The sequence below is a fragment of the Folsomia candida genome, unplaced genomic scaffold (genome assembly GCF_002217175.1).
Source record: "Folsomia candida strain VU population unplaced genomic scaffold, ASM221717v1 Fcan01_Sc009, whole genome shotgun sequence".
Lineage (NCBI taxonomy): Eukaryota > Metazoa > Arthropoda > Collembola > Entomobryomorpha > Isotomidae > Folsomia > Folsomia candida.
In genome coordinates this window covers 2433667-2456673 of record NW_019091201.1, presented here as the reverse complement: position 1 = coordinate 2456673, position 23007 = coordinate 2433667, and the positions used below count along the sequence as shown (strand labels likewise).

Genomic DNA, 23007 nt, shown 5'->3' with positions numbered 1-23007 from the left:
TGTGTTATCCGTATTTCAATTCAAATTGATGCATGTATGCAATTTGACCTTTAAATGACATTTCATGACCTTTTGACCTTGATGGGTGTGACCTACAGTGCCCATCTTCGAACTCGTCCTCTCTATTGACGTTAGGAGTTTACGTTCAAAATTTCAAGTGTCTATGTCTTTTCGTTCAAAAGTTATCGGAGCTACGGACAGACAGACGGACAGACGGACATAACGATCTTATAAAGGGCTTTCACCCCTTAATAATCTTTTTATTGTCTTTTGTTTATTTCCGTATAATAGAATCTTATTTTGACGTTGAAATACTACATTTTTTCAAAAATATTTTTACTGCATGTTGTTTATTTCCGTATAATAGAATCTTATTTTGACGTTGAAATACTACGTTTTTCCAAAAATATTTTTACTGCATGTTGTTTATTTCCGTATAATAGAATCTTATTTTGACGTTGAAATACTACATTTTTTCAAAAATATTTTTACTGCATGTTGTTTATTTCCGTATAATAGAATCTTATTTTGACGTTGAAATACTACGTTTTTCCAAAAATATTTTTACTGCATGTTGTTTATTTCCGTATAATAGAATCTTATTTTGACGTTGAAATACTACATTTTTTCAAAAATATTTTTACTGCATGTTGTTTATTTCCGTATAATAGAATCTTATTTTGACGTTGAAATACTACGTTTTTCCAAAAATATTTTTACTGCATGTTGTTTATTTCCGTATAATAGAATCTTATTTTGACGTTGAAATACTACGTTTTTCCAAAAATATTTTTACTGCATGTTGTTTATTTCCGTATAATAGAATCTTATTTTGACGTTGAAATGCTACATTTTTTCAAAAATAGTTCATATTTTACGTATTTTACGAAAAAAACTCCATGTTTTATATTATGCATACGTCCTTACTTTCCCTTTCATCCTGCAAAAACATTTCTCCTGTTCGAGTCCTCACAAAGCGTTACTGCTTCCTGCATACAACTCCATGTCTCTCACAATACCACAATCTCCTGCCCTCCCTTCCCTCGACCTGTCACACAAATAAAGGTGACACAGGGAGAGGAAATGCATACACTGACACATTCATGCAATCAGCCCGACGTTATTGCATTGTACCAGAAACATAAAGAATAATATATATCCATCCACACAGCCTGCTTGCACCACAGGCATGCACCCAAAATAATGCATGCATACATACATATCTCCAAACCAAACCCTCCTCCAAGTCTGAAATACCGAACCGAAACAGAGAAACCCGTGAAACGGTGAAATCAAGGAAGGAACGAACCTCCTTTTCCTCCTTTCTCCACATTCAAATGGATGGAACTGAGGAGAGTTTCGAGTGTTTAGAGAAGCTAGGAACACAGCTACAAAACCACTACCACGGGCAACTTGTGTACGTACGAACCAACGTATATTCCGAGACCACTTTTGATTCCAACAGGACATGGTTTTGAGCACTGCGTACATTTCCCCGTTGATCCCCCATCGATCCAACCAGTAGTGAAACTGCAGTTAGTTTTACTTCATACTTTTACTCCCGCACCTCTAATACAATATAAATGATGGTAGAATCGACTATGTTTTAGTCAGCATGTGCTCCAAGGCTGCTTTCCTTACGGCGTATTTACGACGGGGAAAGCATGACGAGTAAAAGCAGTAAAAAATTGCTTTTTATTCCTCTCTGTGAATGATACCGATCTCGTATAGAGAGAAAGCCCCCTGTTTAGGTGTGAACTTGACATTTAACGTCACTCAACCTTCTTTCTACCCACATGCATACATAGTTATTTAGATTGAGGCGTGATGTTTTCACTTGAGGCGAACTCTATATTTCTCAACCTATGGAATTGATTAGACCTTCACACCGAAAAGATTTGGACTTCCTGTTGTTGTTCTACTTTAGGATATGGCTCGAAAAACTCCATGAGACAAAGTTAGCTTCATTTATTACCATAACCAGTGGTCGCGGAAGCTGTGGGGACATTAACATTGCAGGATAGGGGAGGGAGGGGTTTATATAACATGGGGAGATGATGGGACGTCGAATAACCGTGGGGACATTGTCCCTCTTCTTCCGCGGCCATTGACCATAATCCACCACGCGGGCATAAAACCCTAATGCCGTCTAACCGATAAAGGCAAAGTATCTAAAAGGGAGATCTGATACGCATTATTACACAACAGCCATCCCACTCCACCCTCGCCTCGAGCAGGAAATAGGTAACACGAATCAGACAAAGTTGCGACACTTATTATTTGGTCTCTCGTCTCTATCTCGTAGAGTGTATTTTTACAACCGCCCGAATTACGGACCTCGAAAGTAGGGTGGTGGTGGTTTGGTTTGGTCCAGAAGAAGTAAAATCCAATCAAGCCAAACCTTACGTACGTAGACCAACTTCCCTTTTTCCTTCTCCTCTCTCTTAATGGAACTTTATTACTTTTTCGCCAAGTTAACCTTGTCCCCTCTTATTTCGCTCTCACCCACCCACCTTTCTCTCTTATTGTACTGTACATAACCTCGTTTTACACTTCTTCTTATTTCGAACCTTGCCGTAATTTCATCCCAGAAGAACTGCTACTCATCTCCCTCTCTTCTTCTTCTCTCCTGCCTGTCTCGTAACGTTACGTTAAGACCTTCCGGATTGAGGAAGGAGTTTACACTGCAATGCATATCATCCATGTGACGAGAGACCACTTTCTCCTCTCCCACTCACCCTCCCCCTTCCTTTTAACGACCAGGCAGGACGAGGCTAGGGAGCAAATGTGGATTTTTTTCTAAATAAAATTCCCCCCTCGCAGAATCTCAAGAAGAAGAATCTGCATCCAAAATCTGAGGAGATGGAAACTTTTCCTTTCTGACGAGATATACAACTGGATGTGGAGCGTGTTGTTGGCTGCACACGATTTCCGAGCTGGAGAGGTGAAGGGAAACCTGGAGAAAAGCAGTTTCTCTGGTGGTGGGCGCATGTGGCGTTGGATTTTGGATTGGAGGCAGCTGAAGGAAATGCTCCACGAACGACTAGTGACTAGTTCTGCTCTCCTGGAGAAAGAACAGTGCTGGAGAAATTCTTCTTCGAATGCACATCATCGATACCATCTGCTCGAGCCTCGTTCTTGGCATTTTTTCCGCTATTTATCCCTCCTTCTCCCTGTCCCAGGCTGTTTGGGACGGAAGAATTGAAGTTAGTTCGAGAACAATTTTTTAATTTGGGTGAGAAAATAGGGGGAGAAAGTTAATTGCTAATTCCCTAGTTTTTAAATAAGTAGAAAAATAGATTACAGATCCGGAAGTACTTTCTCCTGTTTTTTTTACTTACAATCGTGCTAATATTTTACGAGCTTTGAGCTGCTAATTATTCTTAAAGGTTCCACACATTTCTATAAATATTTCCTGCCCGGGTGAAAGTTAATCAAGCTTACAAATCAATATTAAATAGAGGGAGAGAAAAGTGTTTACAGAGAAGGAAGCCAATAGTTTACATAAAGTTGTGCTCCGAAATTGCTCGTTGACATTTAACAATAAAAAACATTTTAGTGTATTTTATCCAATTTCACTAATTAAATTATACCATTCGAACTTTCTCCAACAAACAAGTAAGTTAAAAAATAATAACTTTTAATGATTTGTAAATTGCGATTCATTCAAAAACTCGAACTTTCTCCACTTTCAAAATAACATAGAATTACAAACTTTTGTCTACAGTCTTATCTAGTCACACAACCTTCATGCACATGCTTTCTGTCATCCTGCCTTGACAAAAATGAGTCTTTCTCTAAAACATTTCGCCGCATCTGCACATTTCACGTACAGCTCAGAATATCTACGCTGAGAGAAAGTTGGTTGTTACATAAATCTCAATTTTCACAACTGCTCCCCCTCAAAAATAAATAGCTGCTGTAGTTATCGCACAATGCAGTGGTCGTATTTTCCACTGGATCATCCCATCTCTTGTGACAGCTATCTTTTAAACAAACATTTTGCACACACGTGGGCACTTAAGATGCATAACTTGAAATGGAGAAAGTTGCCCAAATTTAGTACAGGGCTCGTACAAGTTGACAGATTTGAGGCAAACTTGCACAATTTATTTTAATCTAATATACATAACATGGCATCTGTTTTACCATATAGTGATCTCCTCCTGCTGAATCGGAGGACAACAAATTTGCAGCCAAATTTCCACCAAGAAGATAATGCCCAACGTCCCCAAGATGCATATTCACTTTGAGAAATGTATAACTGCTCAGACAGACTGCACCATTTTGTCCTTGTCCTGGTAAGAAATACACAATTATCAGAAATAATTGGGGCAAAAGATATGAACTCATCGTCGATCAATAACAATAATAGTTCGTTACATGAAGAAAAAACAATGATTTCTTGGTTAATTTTAGGATGGGAAAGGTGCCGGATGAGCTACCTGAGGTACGTATTTATCTGTTATGTAACCCAATTATTAACAAAAATACGCTTTAAGTGTTCTTATGACGAATGAGGTTGGATTGGTTATGTCACAAATTAGTACCCTAAATTTAGATCCCGTCTCTTGTTTACTCACTTAAAACAGGAGAAAAGTGCTTCTAGACTTTGTTCATTAATTTAATTGCGTATAAACTATCTCATTCTCATCCCTGTTCACTCATTTTCTCTGATAAATCACTAATGAAATGACATTAGTTTCCACTACGTACTTACTTACCACGACATAACCACCTTTAATAATCTGCTTCTTGTCACCCTCCATTCATCCGACGGGTATTGATCCACTCATTAGAGAAAGGCTTATCACTTGCTGGGATACGATTACCGATTTGTCGACGTCCTCCTCCAAAGAAGAGATACAATTTGGGTACACTAATCTTGCCAAATTACTCTTGTCTTACATGCATTACATAAATTGATAAGTAGCAAAAGGCTGCAATTTGCTTCGTTCGAGATCAAACTGCACGCCAACAAGTAAGGACTGAAAGTGCAGCTTTATTTAGCCCGAGCCAGGTTGTTGTTAATCAGTGGCCGCGGAAGGGTGTGGACAGAGAAACAATATCCCCACGGTTGTTCGATGTCCGCATCATCTGCCCATGTTATACAAACCCCTCCCTCCCCTATCCTACAATGTTAATTTCCCCAGATGTCCCCACGGCTTCTGCGGTCACTGTTCTTAATAATTGAGGTGGGTATAAAACTTTTCATTTTCCACACATTTTGCTTATCTTCCAATTTGATTCTTAATTTTGCATATTCTACGTCTGTGCAAAATTTCAAGTAATTTCAAATTTCAAGTTCAATCGAAGAAAGTTTACTTACATAATCGATAGACAGACAGACAAACAGACACCCATGACGGGTACATAAGCCCTTTCTCCCGCTACCTTATCCATGTGGGAGGTATGAGTGGGTGGAAAACGGTGGTGGAACAACAGCCAACTAGGAAATTTTATATTCCCCAAAAAATTATCCCATTCCTACCTTTCAGTTATAAACATGACGATATTCCTTCCTTTCGAGAGAGAGAGAGAGAGAGAACTTCCTGGCCTGGCATGATACATATCCACAATTTCCCCTCGATGTTGAATAGCTAATCAAGGAAACATTTATGTAGCGAGTAACAATAGACTCTGGCAATTTATCAAGTCACTTTATTCCATGAATGAAGTTCACTGCACCACGACACGCTGCATAGTCAGTGGAGAATCGACTGAGTCAATAAGTTCTTCTGTTCTTCTCCTTTTCGTAATATATGCCATGCACATACATCCATGGATTGAATAGGAGGATGGAATACATGGGGAAAGGTGAATGCTTGAATTGTTATAGATCACTCGCCCTTTCCTGGCTTTCCTAACCAGAGGGAAGAAGAAGTGAAAGCCCTTTTCATTCCACATTTTCTCTAGAGAATTTCCTGTCCAAATTCGACTCCTACGTACGTACTAGAAAATTCAACCAAGCTGATCCACTCATCTCAAACATTTGCATTGGATTTGTTCATTTTATTCCTTAGTTGGGCGACGGGATAGAAGAAAAGGAGGGTGAAATGGTGGCATTGAAAAATATGTAGGATCATGTTGAAAGAGAAAGAGGGATTCAATTTATGTGTACAGCTACATGGAAATTTTTATTAAGAGATTTTAGTAATGTCAAACTTTGACCCTTGAATAATTAAGAGGTTTAGTTCAGGTTTTGGGGTAGATTTCAATGTTTCTTGGCTTTACGTCTTTTGAATTTGATATAGAAAGCTATACCTAGTTGTAAAGGCTCAAGTGTCAGTAGTTTAGAGGGCTACAACTTTTTAAATTTTAGCAATACAAATTTCTGATGTATTGCATTTAAAAGCCAGTTAAATTTCAAGTTGGAAACAATTTTTAGTCTTAAAAATTTCCTCCTCCTACGGCAATGCCACGCTGAAGACGAGACGGGCACTCCTCGATGGAATTACGCACAGATTCCAGGGACATTTTGTGGCATTCCGGGGTCAGAAAATTTTTCCAAGCCTCCGTACTTCTACGGGGCTTAGAACACACCTTTGCCCCTAACTTTGACCATTTTTCATATTCCGGTGATTCAAATCCAGCAAGGATGATGACCATTTCTGATTGGAGATACAGACCGGAATTTGTTTTTTTAGCTACGCTTGGGTCATTTTTTGCACTATAAATTCTTGCTGAGTCCTGCTGAGAGGTCCCATCGATTCCATTGAATTGGATCTCACTTAGGGGATGTACCACGGACTCAAAAACATATTTTAAGAAATTTGATTCCCCCACCTCCCCCCAATTTTCAGCAAAATGTAGAGAAATTACCCCAATTATCTCCCACCAGCAAAAATCATCAAAAAACCTGGATTATGTGACTTTCTGACCTTTTGTCTATATCGGGGGATGTCTCTGACTGATTTTGCGTAGATTAGGACAACTCGCTTGTTAAAAGATTTTTCTGATGTGAAAATCTCCTCATTTGTAAAAATAATCCTGCTCACTTTTTTGGAGCGTACCGCTTGAGGTGACTGCTGCATTTCTTTAATCTGGCTTTCCCTTGGGGTACGATCAGGATGTGGCAAGTACCACATTTTAAAGCCTTAAGCCCAAGCTTCAATTTGAACTATCATTGGATAATTTGGGTCGACACTGTCAGCAGCGGGCCCGGTTTCCGTTGGAATTTCTTGAATTTCTTCGGATTCCAGGCTTGAGAGGCTTAACGATGGGTGTGGTCCTTGGAGGTTTTCAAAAAATTCTTCTTCGACTGTTCTTTGTCGATTCGGTCCCCATGAACGTTTTTATAGTCCGTTGGGCTAAATTAAAGTACACCTTTGACTGTTTCAACACATGTCAAATTCACTAGTTTTCTTGGATTTTTTTTTTGTGAAAAACTCGCCGCCCGCTTCTCTTCAATTTCCTATATATTTATCCAGATGTTCAAAAATTACAAAGTCCATAGTGAATCATAATGTAAATCGCATGGGCTTTCCAATGCACGTATCGGTTTTTAAATCTGACAGGTAGTTTTCGAGAAATTAGCTGGTGACACTTGAGCCTTTACAACTAGGTATTTGTAACTGATTGGAATATTTGGTGTAAATTTTTTATTTATGTAAGACTTGGACTCCATTTACAAATTATTTAGAAAACATTTAACGAAAAAAGTGGAAATTCAGATAAGAATTTGAAATATAACACGTAAATATTTCTCATAGTGGTGAAACCAAGTGTAATTAGCGCACAAAATATACTCCTCAATTTATTCATTACCTCGCTCCAACTATTTTCGTAAGCAGGATTAAATGATGCATATCTAATTAGTATGCATGAACATTTACTTTGAAAGAACTAATTAAGCGAGGAGACAGGCCTTGAATCACAATTTTATAGAAATGTTTTACCAAATTCTTTGGAAATTCTGCCTTCTTTCTTCTTCCAAAAGGTATTCATAACATCTTATTGGATTCATTTTTAGAGAAGCAATACAAAGAGTAATAAAGGTAAAATTGTTGGGAAAAATTGAGTTGAACAAAATTCCTGGGAAATGTTTTCACAATATTTCCTCCTCACGTTAAACTTGTTATTGTATCGCTTTCTTCTCTACAGAATTGTGTTCACAAGTAGTCATCACATCGTCGAAGATGTTGTGTTGTTTCAACCTTTCGCTGAAAAAAGTGATTTGCTGCTCGTAGAGAAACCTTTTTTTCCCCAACTTCCACCCAACTTCTCGAAGAAAACTGGGTTTTAGCTTTTTCTCCAATACCCATTTTTTTCCTTTGAACTACAAAAAAAACTTTCAAACTTTCAAAACTAAAAGGCTACTTTAAATAAATGCATATAGCAGAAGCAAAAATCAGTGTTTTCTTTCTCAAGACAAGACACAAACTTGACTAATGAGACTTTCTCCTCTGCTACGCCCCATCCATTTCAATCCCAAACTTTTAACAGTGCGAGGAAGAAGACGAAACAGTTTTGCTGTGAATTTGAATCAATGCCCGTGGGAGAATGGGCGGGGTGACTGGTTTGGAAAATTCATGAGTTCAGCTACGAAGAAATGGCCGTGTTTTGCAAAAAGTTAAGTGGGGAAAGTTTGAGAAGGGGGAGAAGGAAATAGTGGACAAGACAATGCAGGCAGTGGCCGCGGAAGCTGTGGGGACATTAACATTGTAGGATAGGGGAGGGAGGGGTTTAAATAACATGGGGAGATGATGCGGACATTGACCCTCTGTCCTCACGCTTCCGCGGCCACTGAATCCGGGCGAGAAGGAAGACATGAAGGAAATACAAATAACGCTTCAAGGCCCAGCAATGAAACAGTCGGATTAATCATGAGAATGAGAAAGTTGTTTCTTCAACTCTCCAGACAGCCAGCAGTAGTGTTTTGTTTTATCTGATGTGTCAAATTTTGGCTTTAGGATCAAGGAAGTTGGTGGTTTGGTTGCATTTCGGATGGGGGAGGGCGTTAATAAAGTGCAAAATGAACTTGGCATCGTGCTCGTTTTATCAAGAAACTTTGGCATTAATTCAACCCGTTTTATGATAAGGACTTAACATTTCATTTACTCATCAAATATACGAATTTCAATTAAAATTCTGACCCCACCACGCCAAAATTCCACTCCACGCGTACCATTATATAGAACATTGCCAAATGTTAAATACAAGGTCAAACACGAAATAAATTTGGCCAAGCGACCGAGCCGCCAAACTAAAGTTGCACATGATCACACACACAAAAAGGCCATAATTTTCCCTCTCCGTTTCATGTTCCACTTTTTGGCTCAACTTTCTCTCTTTGTAAGTTCACAAAAAAAGTCGATCTCGTCGTCAGTGTGAGAATAGATTGCTTCTTTGAGTTTTGTGACAAACCGTCCAACCACAAAACCACCCACCACGACCGTTGTGACCCACCCGATGCAACTTTGATCATAGAACGGCAGATGCATGCAACAGAATTCTTTAGTCAGGGCGAGTTTCATCGTTATCAAGCAAAGTACATGGCAGACGTGGGCAAATACTTTGTGAAAATACGGGATCTTGAGCTCCGTTCTTAGATTTCCAGAGGTGTTACACCCACAAACAGACGAAAATCTATGTGGAGATGGCAAAAGTAATACGAAATTGCAGGTTTTCTAAAGAAATTTACTTTTTATCGCTGTCAAAATACTTTATTTTTTAATATAAAATTGTGAAAACAATATATTTTGACAGCAATAAGCCGTTAATTTTTTCATAAAACCTTTATTTTCATAAGACTATAGTATTCTCCATGATGCATATTTTCGTCCTTTTGTGGGTGTAACAGCCCCAGAAATCCAAACCTTGGAAGAACGGAGCTCAAAATAACGTATTTTCACAAAGTATTTTGCCCATCCCTGCAAACCAAATGCTTCATTATTACTTAGAAAGGTAGCCGACAACGATGTGTCATACATGATAAAGAAAAGATTAAAGATCCCTCCTAACAAGAAAGGTGCAACATAAAGTATGTCCGAAAATAGATGAAATTAGATGAAAATAGATGAAATTTTTTCGTCCACTTCAGCGAAACTTCTCCCTGACACGATTTACTTTTTGGCGACACACCCATCCCCACGTCCATGCCAATTTTGCTTAGAAAAGAATTTTTGCACTTCTTTATTTCGCACGAGATGAGCTCGTCACCAGCAATAAACTGACTTTTGCTTTCTCCCTTTCTCTCTCTGGAGCTAAATCGCTCCATGGATTTTTTTACATTCACGCCACGCAGATTAAATTTGCCTCGAAATCTCGTCATACAAAAGGAATTTCTTTATAGGAATGTGAATGAATTGAGTGGTATATTCATACATACGTCACAGCAAAGTTTCCCAGCTTTCCCATTGTTGGGTCAGGTTGGGTTAAGCCGATGTTACCAAAGATATCCAAGACCAACCAACTTTTGGCTGGATTAGTGATCGAGAGAGGTTTCAGACTCGAGACTCTTGAGACTATTACGTTACAAGGAAAAGATCCAGGGTTCGATACGAGTTCTGAATGTTGCAATAAATACTTTCCTACTTTCTTCGGAGAGAGAGCTAGCGGAGATTGGAAAAAAGTAAGGATTGAATTGGATCGGACCATAAATAAGTGTGCTACTACTACCCGAAAAGAAAACTCTGAGATTTTTTTTTCTGCACAGCATCGTGAAATCGTGGTATGTAGGTCGGACTGGCTGAGATTGTATTGGTGGTTTAACCTTTCTTCCCTATATTTTATTTTACCACGCCACAAAGCTGACTGAGAAAGTGAAAAGTGCCCGTTTTACTTTAACGATCCTCTCTAACCACCGCCACCCCTTATTCTGTTGGCACTTATCCTACCTGTCTGGATATCTCGTGAATCTGCAGTTTCAAGGGAAAGTCATAAAATTCAACTAGATTGGAAAATTTCAGGTGAAACGGCTTCAAGATGAGGAGGTTATACGTATGACTTTATATTCATTGCGGTTTTGGCAGAAATCATTACAAATTCTTCGCGAAATGGCACGTTTTCCACTAACAAATCACTTACTTGACCGACTTGCGAATTATATTTGCGCAATAACAGATTTCCTTCCTCCATTACATTACACATTATAGTTCCCTGAGGAGGAAAGTGGTGGTGGTAAAATAAGGTTAAAGTGCGAAATGTGATGGTTAGTTTAAAGTGAAATCTGCCATCAAGATTGTATACGGACAGTAGATAGACTTTCATATATTATGTTAGTCTGTGGACCAGTAGAGATAGCCGGATACGGTTTTGGAACGATGGAATAAATCTAGTCGTCCAATATTTACTCTATTTTATGTACCCTCCAGCTACGAGAATTACGTACAATCTGGCCGAGGATAAGATGAACGTGCCGAGATTTTGCCACCGTGGGGCAGACGCCTGCTTCAAATTTTATTCGGAGACATCGATTGGTCTGAATTCAATAAGGAAAATTATTGACAAATAAGAGGATCTCGTCAGAAATTCATGTCATTCATGTCTCCCTATTATTATTTATTATTATTCCGGATTTCCAGTTTCCACCACCACATTTTTTTTGCGTGACACTTTTTATTATGTAGGGTAGGCTGTGCATCTGCTGGTGAAGGGTACATACAGACGGATGGATGTGCGAAAACATGTTTTCGCTCTGAATTCCATGAATAATATTTGCCCCACTTCGCAATTCAAATTTCCACTTTCAAAATTCATTCAACAAATCATCTTCTGATAGATGGATGAAAAATTGTGGGTGGGTGGGAATTGACACAAATCTTTTTGAAAAAACCGATTGTCAAAGTAAGTAAGTAGGTCGCACAATAGTCATTTATTTACACAGGCTACGACGACGATGCGATGTCGATGGTCGCAAAACCACCAGTGGTCGCGGAAGCCGTGGAGACATTAACATTGCAGCATAGGGGAGGGAGGGGTTTAAATAACATGGGGAGATGATGGGGACATCGAATAACCGTGGGGACATTGTCCCTCTGTCCTCACGCTTCCGCGGCCACTACGACACACACATCTCTCCCCGAAGTCATCAATCACACGAGCACATCACAAATACTTCTACCTGACCGAGTAGTACCACTACCGACCGACACAAACATAGGACTTGAAGCTGGCTCAAAGCTATGACTCAAGTGAAAGTCCAGGGCCATGATGTGATGTATCACGAAATGAAAGCCGTAGTATGTAGTTTCAAAGGAAATGCGCGCAACTAGTGCTTCCTGGTAATCTTTGTCGCATCAAAGAAAATAAGTGGCACGTGGATTCACAAAGTTTTTAAGTTCTTATCAAGGTTTTCACACACCGTGAATTTCCTCGAAATCTTGTCCCGTAATTACTGCGTAGTCGGAAATTGGGAAATAATACGTTGACGAAGAGATTCCTTCCTGTCAGGTCGTGTTATTCCACAATTTTGAGCATATTTTCCATCCACCGTGATTTATCTGCCTCATCTTGTTTACTCTTGGTGAAGTGAAAGCACTGCCAGATTCAATCTCTCTAATGTATCTATTAAATGTAATCTAATGTAATGTATCTATTAAAAAGGGGGGAAAAATCTGTGTCAAGAATGTTTTTAAGTACTTATATTTTCCTCTTTTGGAAAAAAAATCGGGTTAAAAAATATTTTCCACGTTTAATCCGACGACCTACTTTCTCCCAGCTTTTTATCTCCCCTCTTAAATAATTGAATGTGTTTTTGAAGTTGAAATTTGGAACGTCGAAACCACAACGCGTCGTCATCTCAGCCAGGCATCACTAATCCAATTCAATCTTTGTTGATTTTGTGAATAAGTACATGCACACACAATGGACCTCATTAAATGATTGTTCTCCTTTCTCCTTGGCAGGATGAGGGCTGGAAACTAAACCGCAACCACTACTACCAGTCGGGCTGGTTGGCTACGGGAAATGTTCGTGGAATTGTTGGCGTCAGCTATACAACTTCACACTGGAGAAGGTGCAATTCTGCCAATGACGTGCCGGCAAGATCCAATTATAATTTGCGAGGACATCGTTCACAGGTAAGCAAGGAAGGGAAGGGACAGATTATAAAGTATTTCAGGCTGAAAGGATGAAAATCTCATTTTGTATCTCACCGCACAATGATAAATAATTTAATGGGAGGCGAGTTACATTAGAAAACGTATGTACAGTGCAGATTCGTTTAGCCCGAGAAAAATTGTTCTTAATAATTGAGGTGGGTATAAAACGACCACTACAATTTTTCAATTTTTCCACAGATTTCGCACATCTTCGAATTTGACTCATAATTTTCCATATTCTACGTGTCTGCAAAATTTTAACTCGATTGGACCAGTTTTACGAGTGTAATCGTTACACAGACCGACAGACACCCACGACGGGTACATAAGCCCTGACTAAAAACTGTTACGCGGTGTTAGTCGAAATTACGTTTACATGTTTTTTTCTTCTACATTCTCGGATTTTATTTTCCTTTTTGTCCAATGTGATTATGCATGAGTGCAGGAAAAGAGGATAAAAATTGAAAAACGAGGTGAAGGTGAACTTGTTTTTGTAAAAAAAGAGCAGAATTGTGTAAGTCGACAAGAGATTTTATGTCAGGATGACGACAATCTGTGTCTTCTCCACGTCAACAGTCAGCTCAGCAGCCCTGACATTTTTTCGGAGGATGAGACTTGGCAAAGTATGTTGAAAGGATCATCTTCATACATACATAAATCATTTATTAGCAGGGAAAGAAGGGATGAAAGTGGAGATAGGAAAACTTTTAAGCCCAGAATTCATATTCAAAATTAGGCAGGAAAAACTTTCAGAAATTATAAAACAGATCTTGTCGTCTGACGAAAGGTACACACAGACAGAAAATGTTCAGATTTCGCAATAACTCGTGTTAATTAGAGGAGGAATAAAACTTTTGACGATGTGAAAGTAGGCGGAAAACTAAATAAAAAGTTTCAGGAGATATTTCCAAACTTTTTTTTGTAACTTTGATTTTGTCACGATGTCCAATTTGCTAGAGTAAATAAACGTCTTTTGGAAGAGGGATAAGTGAAAATAATGCAGAGTGAAATTGCGAAATGGAATCCTTTCTCGGAAGGGAAATCTCATGTGGAATAATGAAGTTTTGAAGCACCTATCTTGATGAATTCGGTGGAATTGGAAGGGATAAAAAGGCTCAAGTTTTGACATCGTCATGTTTTTGGACACACTTTGAATCATTTTTTATCGTTTCTTATGTATTTCCTGTGAAATTGGAAAGTTGGAAAGATTCAATAATCATCCATATAAATAAGTATTTCCTCTCTTCTTACGCAACATTTCTTGAAAATAACGAAATTATTACTTATGATCCATATCATTTCGAAATACTCACGGAAAAAGTGAGATTTCGTAACGCACGTGCCCTCAACGTGAAAGCTATTCAATAACTTCTCAGAAAACACATTAAGTCCGCATGGTCAATTATTTCTCGTGGGGTTCTGTCAACGTAAACATCATTTTATGTCATTTCCCATAAAACGAGGGGTTCCTCCACTTTATTGGTTGGAGAAATATTATTACTTGATACACGGGTGGGACAAGGTCCAAAAACGTCAATAATATAATTACGTCAACTGCTAATTACCAGAGTCACGTTATTTCATTTAGGCAATCCAATTTTGTCGTGCTCTCCTTGGAATTATGAACGAAACGTGTTGCTACTTTTCGGGAAATTCCCCCCCCTAAATTTGTCTGGAAAATTTCCTAATTTTCATTCTCAGATTGCTGCTCGTTAGCGAGTACCCCAGAAAATGGGACCAATCAGCAGAGTAGTAATTTATATATAGGCACCTAATAATAACACACAGCGTAATAAATTAGATTGAATAATGTCACCCAATTAACACAATAAATCAGGACATGCTTTTCCATTTCCATCCATTTTACAGGTCCACAAGATTAAATATACGGAAAAATAATTATGTCCGGTGACACCCACCCTTCGTCCGAATTCTGATCCTTGAATCTCCTTCCCTCGCGAGATACAAAATCTGCTTATTGGATTTCGTTTTACTTATTTCCACCCGAACAACTTTACTTTCTCCAAATTCTCAAAGGGAGATGAAAAAAAATCAAAGTTAAAATTCCTGAAATATTTCAAACCAATTTAATTTAACTGGTCGACTTGACTTGACTTTGTATCACTGGGAAATTTTTGTGTTTCATCTTTTCCTCCTTTTGTCTTGATTGTTTTCGCTGCGGGTGACACTTTCACTTAAAAAAGTGGAAACTTTCTCTCCCTCGTCAGAATGCTGTCCTGTCATTCCTTCCTCCCTGCGTTGTTTGCGTGGTTGTTGTCGGTCTGTAGGGGATTTATGAAATTGGATGGTAATCCTCGACACGCGTCACCCTGCGACAAGGCCACATCACATCCCTCGCACAAACTTTTACTTATTCTGCCCCTCCTGAACCCCATCCCAACCCCAAAGAAAGAGAGGAAAACTTGTGTCTGTATATGTTCATATAACGAAGGATTAAGCTCTGTTGGGCTGGTGGGGAGGAAGACATCTGCTCTGTGTCATTTCATCTATTGACCCTTGATTCAAAGTGATAATTCCCCTGAACAAATTCAAAAGGCATTAATTTGTAAGGGTTGCATTCACGAAAGTATAAAATAGTGGGATTAAATCGAGCAATAATTTGGCGTGTGGTTTGATAATTTAGCATTTGGGGTATCACGCCCGTTGTTTTAGGTACGTATCTAGATTGCTATTCATCTCTCTGTATTGTGAAAAGGAGAGCAATGTAATGTCATCAAGGAAATGGATCAGATAAATAAATGCGTGCCATCTCATCTCATCTGACCATCCATAACATTCGCATTTAATAGAAGACCATTCTCGATGATTGATCCCCATACACACACTCCTTCTTTCTCTTCTTCTTCTCCATCTCTCTCTGTTCCAATGTTTTTATCATTCTCACTTTTTGTTCTGTGGTGTACATTGTATTGCATTCATGACGAAGGAGAAGAAGATTATGATCATTCATGGTTGGTCCAATTTCCATCAAATTCTCATTTACAGACCAAACCACTTTACTTTTCTCGGAATAATGTTCTCTTATCTTTACATACCCGAAGGCAACCCTTTCCCAAAGAAGGCTGCATAGCTTTCTCTCGTCCATTATTACTTGGGTGGTGATGATGATAAGCCTTTATTTTGTATGCCGATGAGGGAGGAAGTAGTGGTGGGGAGGAGGAGGGTGATTTTATGCCGTAGTCTGATGTACAATACTCTAGTGAAGTTTGGTATTTGGTGAAAGGTTTAATATTTCTGCTGCATTTGGTCTTTCTCTTCTTGACTTTCAAAGTGGAAGTGAGATGTGGATTTGCGGTGTCATACCCCAACTTCCTTCCTCCTCGGAGAAATATGAGAAGAGAAGTAAGTGAGTAAGCAGATGTATGGAATTTCTCATTTTGTGGGGAAAGAAAACCGTGGTAGAGAAATATTTAACGAAACTTTGGGCACGAAATAATTACACGATGCACAAACTAACTAACAATGCGATGACGCCAGCGGTCTCGCTCCGATTTTGACGAAACGACGATAATTATGTAGCCTTAGATAAATAATTAGACACATGTTTCAGGATTTTTCATAATGCTCAGTTTAAACGAAATTATGACGAAATCCGTGAGCGAGAATTCCCATTTTTCTCTCAAGGGAGAAAAATACCGATTCTCCATTACGGAGTCCATTATAATTTCATTTAAGCTTAAAATGCGTGGGCATGAAGTATTTTTCCGATTTTATGTTGCTTGTACAAATCTTGAAATTTTGAAAATTTTTGAAAATCTCCAAAAATTTCTGAAAATTTTGAAAATTTCCAAAAATTTCTGAAAATTTTGAAAATTTCCAAAAATTTCTGAAAATTTTGAAAATTTTGAAAATTTCCAAAAATTTCTGAAAATTTTGAAAATTTTGAAAATTTCCAAAAATTTCTGAAAATTTTGAAAATTTTGAAAATTGCCAAAAATTTCTGAAAATTTTTGAAAATTTTTGAAAATTTCTGAAATTTTTGGAAATTTTCAAAAATGAAACAAACCAAAATCGTAGAAAACCACTTCGTGCCCACCAATTTTAAGTTTAAACGAAATTATAATGGACTCCGTAATGGAGAATCGGTATTTTTCTCCCTTGAGAGAAAAATGTCACGGTGAAAATGGGAATTCTCGCTCACGAATTTCGTCATAATTTCGTTTAAACTGAGCATTATGAAAAATCCTGAAACACGTGTCTAATTATTTATCTAAGGCTACATAATTATCGTCGTTTCGTCAAAATCGGAGCGAGACCGCTGGCGTCATCGCATTGTAAGTAACCATTCACTTTATGCATACCTTATTCCTCAATTAGTGCTTCGGGCGGTGTAAAGTAAAATTTCCCCAGAAAACGGAACTTTCTTACCCGGGTGTTTTCTCATCTCATACATTATAAATTCTTCCAGGGTAAAGTTCAGTCACTCCAGCATGGGGAAGATTTTACACCCTGAATAATCCATACTCGGGACGATATAATGATAAAATATTGACTGTTGACTTTTGCCAGAAGAAGAAGGGGAGCTAAGGATAAGCTAACCTTGTGCTACATACGGACACAGTTTGAGTGGTGGTGGTGGTGAAAGCATTAGGAGCTCTTCTGCCCATATTAGTTATGCATGTATGAGGGATTACTCCAACTAATGAGTTATGAGGGTTGCACTACATGTGGTGGGGGATTTATGTCCCTTCTTATTTTATCTCGGCTCCTCATCCATCCATCCATCCAGATCCACTCCGAATTCTTTTCCACCGTGGAAATGGATCCGTATAGACTTTTGTGGAGGAAAAAAGAGGGAATGAAAGGGAGAGGAAATTGAATGCGAATGTGAATGTCAGATAAATCCATAATACACGCACAACGCATACAATGCACTGAATTGGGGTTTTCGACTGCATGGGAGAAAAGGTGCCATACAATTCGAAACAACAATTCGCCTTTAAAACCTCAACCCCTAATCTTTGCGAGGTTTTTGACATTTTGTAAAGTAAAAAAAATAGTGTTGGTTTAGTGAGGCGTAAAAGGACAAAAAATAAGGGGAGGAAAAGTCATGGGGAAAGTGTATCCAATATTTACCAACACGGTAATAACGTCACGGGGTGTGTGGGATCGTTTAATGAGGGATCATTCGTCTTGTTTATCACAACTTGTCATCCGTAATTTGTTGCTTTATTATTGTATTAATGGGGGAAGAGGAATTTAGTTAGTTTACTAATTCAGTCTTTTTTATGTATGATTTTTAGAAAATATTTAGAAAGTAACGATAAAAACTTAAATAAATCTCAGGTTCCCCAATTTCTTTAATCCCATTATTAAGTAAGATTAAGAGGAGTCATAACACATATAAAATACCATTTCTCACGTTGACGACCTGGATCAACTGCATGGATCTATTCTTATCCAGTTAATTTAGTTTCTCTTTTATTTGATAAAACAAAACCAGGCCGCTCTGGGGGATAGTTATGAAATGAAATGAATGAACATGCCTTACTTTCTCACAGCTGGAGATAAATATAACTTTGGCCAAGATTAATCATCTTTTAACCTTGTGTTGCTCAAATAAATTGAAATTTGTGGACTTATACTTGCACAGATCGTGACGCAATTCACAGAGTGGAGAAAGTCCACGATATGTAAGATGTGATCCGTAAGAAATCTAAAGAAATCTATACTTTCACAACTCAAACCATGTTTATTTAGCAAATCAAATTTTTGTCTCGATATTGTGCAATTTCTGAGGTCGATGTCAACAGATTTGTTACGAAAGTAGACCTCAAATTCGAGACATGACGAAATATATTTATATTTTGTACGTCAGATCGAAATGATTGCAAATAAGTATGTACGAAAGCCATGTAATTGCCCTTTCGTAACTTATGTACTTTGAATAGAAAGTACGTAAATCACAGTCCATACGTAATCCTGTGACGGTTGACCTGTTTCAGCAGCCTTTCAATCCACTCACTCACTCGCCACCACAATTCTTTCTTTTATCCACACAACTTCAAAGTGAAAGTGTGTCAAACTTGATGGAATAAGTACTTTTCACTCGTGAGAATTTCTAAGTAAAAGAAAAGGGACACTTGATGTGTATGGCTGCGAAGTAAGTAAAAGTGCACTTTTAAAAATTCAGTGTTAATCGTCACCCAATGTTTTTCTTTAACCGCATGGCGATAAATCTTGCCTACATGGTGACAAAAATCTTTACTGACTGGTATTAATTGTATCGCCATTAGATGACAAAAATTATCACAAGTCACACATACACACCGTTCGGTGACAATTAACACCAGATTTTTAAGAGTGTGGTGGTCGTTGTTTAATGTGCGACCCTTTTAATTCTTTCCCTGTCTCTGCACAACATGTGCCCATCCGATTTGATAATGTGTACCACCCCGTTACCCAACATTCTATCCCGTATACACCAACAACAACAAGAGAAAACACTTTAATCTGACTTTCTCTCTCCTTACAACACTTAATTGAATCCCGTGGATGAAAGACAGCAATCTTTCGCATCGATTTAGTTCAAAGGGAGGAGGAGGATTTGGATTTAAACTTGAAACCCATTACCGTGTCAGAAGAACGAATCTCTGAAAGGCGAACCTTCACTTTAGTAGTTAAGTGAATAAAGTAGAAAACCTGCTATTTTGCAATGACGATGACGATGAGACAAGACTTGCCTTCTTCTTATCGCAGGGACAATTTTCAATGTCACCCTTCTTTGACGATTATTTAGCAACTTATGCTCTTATCTAGAAAGGAAGATTACACGTAGATAAATTAAACTAAGGCTATTCAACCTTTATTACGTACCCCTTACATAAAAGGATATTAAAATGTTCGTGACGTAAAATTAAACGATGGTTTCATAACGGGATTTTTGGTGAAACGTGAACAAAATAATTTAATCATGGTAAAAAAAGAAATATGAGAAAAAAGTTTTTAATCCATGAATGAATACGTAAATAAAAAAAGATCAAAGGTTATGAATTTTCGGGCACGTCAAGGACAGAAAATCTGCTTAATTTGAAAATAATAGCTGATTTTTAACCCCGCGGTCAATAAAATTGGATGCATGAACGTGAAGGCTGAACCATTTTGGCACGACAGAAGAACATTAAATTAAATTAGATCGTGTCAAAATAGTTTCTAAAGTCGGAGTCAATTTTGCTAATTGTCTACATTGCTAGTGGGCTTGATAGTTCATTGTAAATTTGGGAGAAAGTGGGTGAAAGTACGTGAGTTGGGAAGGGATCAGGAAATTCAACATTTGTAATTTTGGTTTGTTAATTTGTCACGATTAATTTTGGTCACATTTTATACACACTAATTTCAAAATGTTGCTAAAAATATGGTTTTTATTCACGACAATTTCAAAACTTTCCTAAAAACATGGTTTCCTAAAATAAGTTCCCTGTTTAAAGGTAACACTATTTAAATAACTATGAACACACGCGCCCACTCTTTCCTACTTATCATTCCGTTAGATTGTAATCTCTCCGTCCCAAATAAATAATTCATTCCTATTTCTTCAAGGAAAACGTGAAGAAATTAATTTATCGGGTGCCTACATACATAAAATTCCTGAGGGCCAGGCCAGTAAGTCAGTCTTACATATGAAGTGACGCAGTTGCAGAAAATAAGTAATGTGAAGGTTGAAATAGGTCGTAAAAAGTACATATTTCATTTCACGTGTGTGCATGCATTCTTCTTCTTTCCGTCTTGATTTTTGATTCGATTCCGCATCCCATCCCATCGTTGTCCCCTTTTCTTCTTCACTGTATCGCGATTTGACATCAAAAGTTTTGCCATAATTCACTCATGGTTCGTTTGTCCCTGATGGACTTTCTGCTGGTCGGCTGCTGCTTTGGGGCTTGCCGACCTACTAACAAGACCAGGAGAAAGCTTACCCGTTGTAAATATGTATGTAAGCAACTCTCACCAGCAGCATAATATTCATTTTATTCTCACCAAACAAAGTTGAGTTTGTGAAAGTAGTGCGTTTTCGGTTGGGTGTGTAATTTGGCACATTTTGTATCTACTCGTCAGTCAATTCGTTCAACTGCAGTGGAGCATGCGATCCGACAGGATTCGATACATGCAGTTTGCTTGTTACGTTTATATTACAGGGTGAAAGCATACACCCTTAGAAAACTGGTGTTAAATCATTACTGACTAAAGTAAATATTTATATCTAGCTCTACCAGCACTGGTAATAACAGTTAATACCGGTTGTGATAATGGAAAATTTACTACTCACAAACACAAACAGACACAAACTACTACCAATCCGGTAAAAAGTTATTACCAAACCAGTACGTGACACTACCATATTTTTTTACAGTGTACCACTGCATAATTGTTGGCTGGCTGGCATAATAATCTCTTTACTTTCTGTCTACACCATCATTTTTCACTCTTACATATTTGTCCCAATCCCAAATGGCTGGGTCGTAAAAAAATTCTCAGCTTTTTCAAATCTCCCACCCACCAAAATAAGATTTCAAAGAGAAGTAAAGTAAAATATAACGAAGAGATCACGCACGGAATCAAAATTAAATTGAGCGAAAGTGTTTCAACATCAGAGAGGAATTCTTAAGGGAAATATGCTTGCTTGCCAAAAAAGTGGAGAACCATGTGAAGGGGAAAGTACATGGAATGATAATATTAAATTCTGCTTTTTTTCGCAAATCCAACCTTAATTCGCAACAATGAGTATGTGTAAGCTTTATGCACTCGCTGGTTCACTGGATGCAAAAAGATTCGCATATTAAAATGATGCATACGATTTGGTAAGGTAGCTGTAGCTTGAAGAGAAATGTTGCAAATTGGACGAGGTGAAAGTAGCACGGTGGCATTTGATATTTGCTTTTTGGAACAGCCTCCTCTTTTTTGTATTAGTCTTGACTGGTAAAAAAGTCCCGAGGGACTTGTTCAACTTTCTCTTGTCTTAACTTGGCCATGACTTTTGGTTCCCTTTTCATTTTTCGACTACTTCCCATCCTGCCCCGTGTGTCTCTTCTTTATCTGCTCGAACTCGTGGGTGAAAGTCAAGCGAATTACAAAGGTTTCTTCTGTGTAATCCTGTATCTGTTTAGTTGTTCAAGGAAGTCGAAAGTACGTGAGATGGGAGAGGAAATATGAGATAGATACATAGAAACTCGGAAAAATAAAAGATGAACAATTTCATTTTATTTTACCCAAACTTGTGAATTTGCTGGAATAGAAGAGAGTGAGTGAACAAGGAAATGTTCGCGATAAGAATCCCGAGTGCGGAATCTCTCAAACTGCACGTTGTTAAGTGGCGTGAGCTGTTTGATGTGATAGTTTTGTCTGTCGGTCCATCTTCGCGTTTGTAAGCAAGATGCATTGACATTCAGCGATCGTAATACGTGACGACAAATGGGTTATTTTTTTTAAAAATAAAGTGCTGTGTATGGAAAACACAAATTTTTGCCAACCGAATTGGTATTCAAAATCGTGAAACCTTAATATTTTTTGGTCAGAAAAAAAATAATTCATTTGACCGAACATGTTAAATTGTCTAGCAACATTGTACAAAGTCTGCTCCTACATAAATCCTCATGTGCCAACCGACACTACTTAATTTGACGTCAAATTTGCAAACAATTTTTCCAAAAACAAGCCGTTAACCGTCAATTCTCGTCACTTTTCGAAAACCTCAACTCTTACTCGTCCCCCTTTCGACAATGGCACAAGCACAAGGTCAAGCCCAGTACGGCAGGTTGGTTGGATGACAGATTATCCTATTTGAATTATTATTTCAAACTGTTCAAATCCCTCATTCCAGCGCCTACACTCCTGCATATCCACCCGCGTACAACCCCAACGTTGTGGTGGTCGGAGGTGGTTGCCCATTCGGTGGGGGCTTTTATGGTGGTAGCGTCGGCGTCTATGCTGGTGGTCCAAACGTTGGTGG

The 23007-nt window shown here is 38.2% G+C and overlaps 1 protein-coding gene across 1 annotated transcript in view; it reads left to right on the top strand.

Annotated features, from left to right (window-relative positions):
• Positions 1–3045: 3045 nt before the first annotated feature.
• The window catches only part of LOC110854135, a 37541-nt gene continuing 17579 nt past the window's right edge, over positions 3046–23007 (top strand). The window contains exons 1-4 of the mRNA XM_022102536.2: positions 3046–3618; positions 4157–4301; positions 4420–4450; positions 12849–13022. Of these exons, the coding sequence (XP_021958228.2) occupies positions 4219–4301; positions 4420–4450; positions 12849–13022 (288 nt within the window). The 5' untranslated portion in view covers positions 3046–3618; positions 4157–4218. The remainder of the gene's footprint in view (positions 3619–4156; positions 4302–4419; positions 4451–12848; positions 13023–23007) is intronic.